This window comes from Triticum dicoccoides, chromosome 2B, assembly GCF_002162155.2.
Source record: "Triticum dicoccoides isolate Atlit2015 ecotype Zavitan chromosome 2B, WEW_v2.0, whole genome shotgun sequence".
Classification (NCBI taxonomy): domain Eukaryota; kingdom Viridiplantae; phylum Streptophyta; class Magnoliopsida; order Poales; family Poaceae; genus Triticum; species Triticum dicoccoides.
The window spans coordinates 479,017,468-479,023,458 of record NC_041383.1 but is presented as its reverse complement, the minus strand read 5'-3'; the positions used below and the strand labels follow the sequence as shown (position 1 = coordinate 479,023,458).

At 46.9% G+C, this 5,991-nt stretch overlaps 1 protein-coding gene across 1 annotated transcript; it reads right to left on the bottom strand.

Annotated features, from left to right (window-relative positions):
- Window positions 1-315: 315 nt before the first annotated feature.
- LOC119364347 lies at window positions 316-5,685 on the bottom strand. Its single transcript, XM_037629805.1, has 8 exons — window positions 5,517-5,685; window positions 3,834-4,400; window positions 3,643-3,749; window positions 2,205-3,546; window positions 1,877-2,104; window positions 1,550-1,783; window positions 1,214-1,467; window positions 316-1,123 (listed from the first exon to the last, which is right to left on the bottom strand). The coding sequence occupies exons 2-8, from the start codon at window positions 4,197-4,199 to the stop codon at window positions 652-654; spliced, it is 3,003 nt and encodes a 1,000-aa protein (XP_037485702.1). The 5' UTR covers window positions 4,200-4,400; window positions 5,517-5,685; the 3' UTR covers window positions 316-651.
- Window positions 5,686-5,991: the final 306 nt, after the last annotated feature.

The window sequence follows — 5,991 nt, the reverse complement described above, 5'->3', positions numbered from 1 at the left end:
CTCCATTGAGAAGGACCCGCGATGAAGCAGGAGGGCCGCGACCCAGCCTCGGAAATGCGGCAGAAAGCCCAGGTGGTTGAGCAAGTCAAGGAGGAAATCCCAGTTGTTTTGAGGGTTAAGTTTTTTTCTGTTGACCAGGTCAACTTCGGTACAACCCCCCTTGAGGGCAGGTCTCAACACCAACCGCATCTGCAATGCTGAGCCAAACAATCTGGTTGCCACAGCAAAGAGCTAGATATATAAAGCTTTTGAGCCTCTAAAAAAAGATCATCAATCCATGTGATGTGATTAAGTATAACTACTATATCTCCTTTTCAGAATAAGTGATTCAAGAGTTTAACATCCAACTGCTCAGACAAACGAACTATGTTTACATCATATAGACAACTAATATTACTGAGTTCTATCTATTACAGCGACCGCACCATCATTGGCATAACACGGGTCACCAGGTGCCATTGAGCATCTCCAGGCCCTGACTGACTAAACTCTGGAGCTGATTTTTGCCATACACCAAGAATTTTTAACATCCTGAACTAGTAATTAATTTCTGTACAATGCCTTATTCCCACCTCATCCAGCGGGACAAGAATTTACAACCGACCCAACGTGTGTATTCACAGAACCAACCAAAGTAAGCTATATTCACATTCAGGCGAGCGCTTTGTACCACGGACCATGGACCTTCTCCGAGACCGTGGCCACCCTGATGAGCACTTCAGCCGCCTTCACCACACGGTCAGCGAGCTTCCCCGCGCCGACGCGACGCAGGGCTGCATCCGCCAGCTTCTGGCCCTTGGCGCCGCTGCCGCCGAGGAGGACGCCACGGAAGGCGCAGTGGACCGCCCGGGAGACCTTCTTGAAGACGACGTCGTCCGCTTGGAGGCTCTTGAAGACCACCCGGGTTATTATCTGCCTCCTCGCCTGAATCTTGGCGGCCGACAAAGAGCCGGCCGAGGCCGACGCGTTCATCATCGTTTCCACGATCTCTTCAGTGCCTGCTTCGCGGGAGTTATCCAGCAGCTTCACCAGAGTGCCGAAGAGTTCTGAGATGACAGTCTCCAGTTCCAGAGGAGTGATCTTAGAATTCTCACTCATCAGGACTTGTCGCAGGACGAGCATGCTGCACAAACAGTAAGTTCAGTTAGCACACATTCAAGTTTTAATCCCGCAGACTAGGCTAGAATAACACGAGTCTAATATAGTAGTTTACCTCGTAGCCATCACAATCACTTCTTGAAATTGGCCCTGCACGGCCCTCAATCTCAGAAAGTTGAGGTGGAAGCTCTCAGGAGTTGACTGCAATTGCAAGCCATCCATACCACTAACAAGCTGCAACAAGCCAACCCTCACAAGCTTGTCAACCTTTGCTCCCTTGCACTCAGGTAAACCTGAACTACCTGCTGAAGGTACAGCAGCTGTTGGAGCTCCATGGCCAGCTCGGAGCACTGTAACAAGGGGCTGAGCCTGCCACCAAAGATTAAACTAGTGTCAGGAACCAGATAACAAATAGAATGCCACTATGCTGCTGATGTTGTTAGAAACTTACATGATTTGCTGCAGGCAGAACTGAAAGAGAGCCCAGATGTTCCCTCCATTCTGCTTCCACGATGCTCTTTGATGCTGAAATCCACTGCAGAGTTACAGGGAGAGAAGCTGACGCATTGGCAGGAGGTCCATAGCGATCGCCGAAAGCCTTCTGCAGGTACTTCACTCCAGCCGAGCCTTTTATCGTCGGTTGCATCAGCTGAACATATGCCTTGCTCACTTCTACTTGCAGTTGCTGTTTATAACAGAAAAATGTTAGAATCCACTGCATTAAAACAATTGCAGTTAATTATAGGACAAGTTTAAATTATTAACACGCTCAACACACCTTTATTTCTTCCAGAGTGAAACGCAGACCCTTGATGACAGCAATGACAAACGAGCTGACTCCATTATCATTATCTTCAGAACTTGCAGCCAACTCGCTCAATAATTTGTCATGACTTGCCTTCATCTCATCATCCTTTGCAGCAGCAGACAGCTTTCTGACCATATCCAGAGAGTACTGCAAAATCTGCCCCAGATATTGGGTGTCCTGGGAGCCTGACTCGAGTACCTTCATTCGTACAGGAACAAAATTATGTCAATGTTTCATGAATAAGAAAAAAGAAGCAATTCGATGACAACTTTCTATACGCATAACACTGGGATCTTACCTGGGACAAAATTTCGAGGTCAATGTTCTCATAGATTTCCTCCTTCCATCCCTTGGGAGCCAAGTCGTACAACGAATCCCTCACTTCCTTTACCAGGTTGATCAGTTGGCTGTAGTCAGGTTTGTCTCCTCTCATGGAGTCAGTAACCACATCCCAGAAAGCTTTCTCCATTGTTTCCCTCACTTTGTCTTGGAAATCCTTCTCGATGGTGCGGGCATCATTAGAATTGCCAGGAATCGCACCACCGTCCTCATGAAGCATCTCATTGACCATCTGCTCATTCTCTGTAGGCCGATTCACTGGTGATGTGCTGCTTGATGTTGTTTCGGAACTAACATTAACCTCAGAAGGCAGGAGCTTTCCAGATGAATTAATGCTCAGAGGAGTAGATTCGTTTGCAACAGGTGTCGCCAATGGACTTCCATTCTCATTTGCTTCAAAGAACTTCGACCTTGCATCTGAGAGAGCAGAGTCCATCCGCTCAATCCCTGCATCACCACTCAGTTGCTGAACCTTCTCCCTTAGGAGTTTGTGGTCGTCAGAAACCTGCTTCTGAATGGCCTTCATATCATGGGTGAGGTTGTATGACTGCCCGTCGGCAGTTAACTTGCATGTTTGCATCATTGACAGCTCAAGCTTGCATGCAGCCCTAACAAGATCACCCTCCAATGATCTTGCATCTTTTACTTTCCACACCACAAATCTGTAAAGGTAGGTGCACCAAGCTTTGTCAAAATTAACCAGCCGGGTCTTGAATTTACTTTGACTGGCAACATCATCAGACTTCTGGTAACTAGATGATTCAGCAGCATCAAGAAATGGCTGCCTTGAGGCTCTTCCCGGTCCCTCGAGTATTGTCTTAACCAACAGCTCAAACTCCGTGACAAAGTTTGCTGCTGACTCCATGAGTAGCTTCTCTTGCTCACCATCTCCACTTAAAACAGCACTAGGATGAGCCAGGATCATGTAAGCACAGAGTGCCACCCTCAGTGAATATCTAGACAACCTGCTTGTTTCAGAAGTTCTGGCTGGCCTTTTTGCTGCAACCCTTGTTCTTCCGTCTCTACTCGGAGGTACCTTCCTCTTTGGAGCCACAAGGCGTTTCAGCAGATGGTCAATATTTTCTGCAGATGATGAACTTGCTGACTGACAAAGAGTCACACGCCTCTCGAACTGGTCAAGTAATGCCTTAGTAGCCTCAAGAGCTGTGGAAGATCCCATCAGCATAGCTAATTCCTCAAATGGCATTGACTTCACAGATTTTTCATTAATTCCCAAAGCATCATAAGCTTGAGCTAAGGCAAGTGTTGTCTTCCTGGACTTCACAAAACTTCTCCAGCACCTATACAGTATACGAGAAGAAAACTTCAATTTACTCGAACATGCAAATACAACCAAATAGTTAGTATTCAAGTAATTTATTGTATGGTAGTAATACCTTGCAAGCTTTCTTGAAAGAAAATATGCATGCTTGATGTAGTCAGCATGAGCAGAACTGCATGGACCTCCTCGCTGCTTCAAATATTCAGCTCTCTTCCTCTTGGCCTGTTCCAATAAAGATAACAAATCAGATAAGAAGCAGAACATAAGAACTAAAACTGTAATCAGCGTATGTATGACAACACATACCCTCTGAAGTTTGCTTTCAAGATGTTGTTTCAATTTAATCCTCTCTGCTTCTCTGTGGCTGCTTACAGTCATGGCTGCTCGTTGAATATGCATGAGCCGAGCATGAGCCTTCCTCTTCTCAGCTTCTAACAACGCCAGCCGTTTCTTCTCAGCAGCAGCACGCTTTTCCAGGATAGCAGATCGCACCCGCTCTGTATACTTGCTCTCAGATGTCGCCTTCTGCATGAGGGACCTCTCTGTTCTCTCCTTCAGTGCGGCCCGCCTCTGCATATCTGCATGCAGAAGGCGCATACGGTTTTCCTGTGCCTGCCGAACACGAGTCTCGACTCTAGTCTCAAGTTCTTCCTTCTCCTTCTCAATCCGCATTTCCACATCATTCTTCGCTGCTTGTCAGAGTTCATCCAACTTGGCTAACCGGTTCTGTGCCTTTGCCAAGAGGCTTAGCCTTTTCTGCTCAGCTGCCTGAAGCTTGGCTTCAAGGCACTGTCCGTAATCTTCCTCTTGAGACGACCACGATGGGCTCCGTGGCTTCTTCCTTGCTTTGCAGGATAACCAATCATAGAATTGCTGTGGAGGGACAATTGAACATGAGTTAATTTGATCAAGCATGTATCGCTAATTCATATCAAACCTTCTTGTAACCAAAAGAACATTAGTTGTTTCTATAGCCCCTACCAGGATTACATCAACCAACAGAACTACAGAAGTTGCAACTAAAATTTCAGCAGTACAAGTGCAAGGTATACTTCTAAGCCAAACCAGGTGGTCCATGATGAAAGGAAACTATCCTATCCAACTACCATAATTTTCCTACCACCGAAACAACCTGAAATCAATGGCTAACTTAAGCAGTTACAACCTACAGTAATTTCACCTTTATTATTTGATTAAAGAAACTTTCCTTTTTACGAGAACAGGCAATAGTTAGTTACTACTCCCTCTGTAAAGAAATAATATAAGAGCATTTAGATCACTAAACTAATGATCTAAACACTCATCACTAAAGAGTACTACTCCCTCCGTTCACTTTTATAAGTCATTTCAGACAACTGAAAATAGGCTGCTTTGCATGTTGTCTGAAATGTCTTCAAGGACTTATAAAAGTGAACAGAGGGAGTAGTAATACTCTAATTGTCCCTGTTTACGCTTTCACCGAGCTACAGATAAACTTGAGACCTATTTCAATAGGGGGGAAACGCTTCAATCCAAACACCGGAAAACCCCAAACTAAAGAAGGAAAAAAAAACGCGTCAAAATCCAACAGAAAAGCAATTCGTGGCACCCGTGAGACTAACTTCAGTTTACGACTACCTACCTACCGCCTACAAAATTCCCAAAGAATGTTACTTCCACTTCCTCACGAACTTTCACAATTATTTCACATACTTATACTTAGACGTCTAAAGTTACTGTAAAACCTTCCAGGAACTATACCACTTCTGTAGAATAAAATAATAATACCACTTCAACAGCAGAGGACGCAACTATCTGTTCACCAGTAAGGATGGGAGCCGCCGACGAGACAACACGAGGATGATAGTGGTGCATAGGGGAAAAAGCAGTCCTCAACACTTCGAATTCACAGTTCACGCCCCCGACTTCGCAATCCACCGTGAGGAGGAAGAATTGGGAAAAGCGAAAGATAAATGTAGGAAACTAAAGGTATCCGACAGGGACACCTACCTGCCTACGGTGGTCGGCCTCCTTGAGCTTGGCGTCGATTTCCTCGGCGCTGGCCGGCCCGCCGCCGCCGCTGGTCCTGCCCTCGAGCAGCCTCCTCCTGATCCGCGGCGGCACCCTCGCCGCCGCCCCCTCCTCCACCGGTATCTCCATTGCCACCGGCTCCCTCACCCCCATCACCGCACCGATCAGGCTCCCCTCCGTCTCCCTCGCCGGCGAATCCCACAAGCAATCTGTTCTTCCTTCTCCCTTTCTTGCGCCACTGCTTTACTCCACTTGTTTCTCGAGTTTAGTTTCTTCCGCGCCGTCCTGGGTGCGCCACGCGTGGCGCTATATAGGTGTAGTACCAGGTACTCCCCGGGGCAAGCGGTTTCCGAATCGCAGAGCGGATCGGACGTTCGGGCCGGAGCCGAGACGGATAGGGGGAGGGCGTTTCGGTTATTTTCAGTTTTTCACGGCGTTAAGGCATCTCCAATGC

Coding starts and splice junctions, on each gene's coding strand:
- LOC119364347 (XM_037629805.1), bottom strand. CDS start 4,199: ATGCGGATTGAGAAGGAGAAGGAAGAACTTGAGACTAGAGTCGAGACT. Junction 3,750..3,833: donor TTGAAAGCAAACTTCAGAGG/GTATGTGTTGTC, acceptor TTATTGGAACAG/GCCAAGAGGAAGAGAGCTGA. Junction 1,124..1,213: donor GTGATTGTGATGGCTACGAG/GTAAACTACTAT, acceptor CTGTTTGTGCAG/CATGCTCGTCCTGCGACAAG.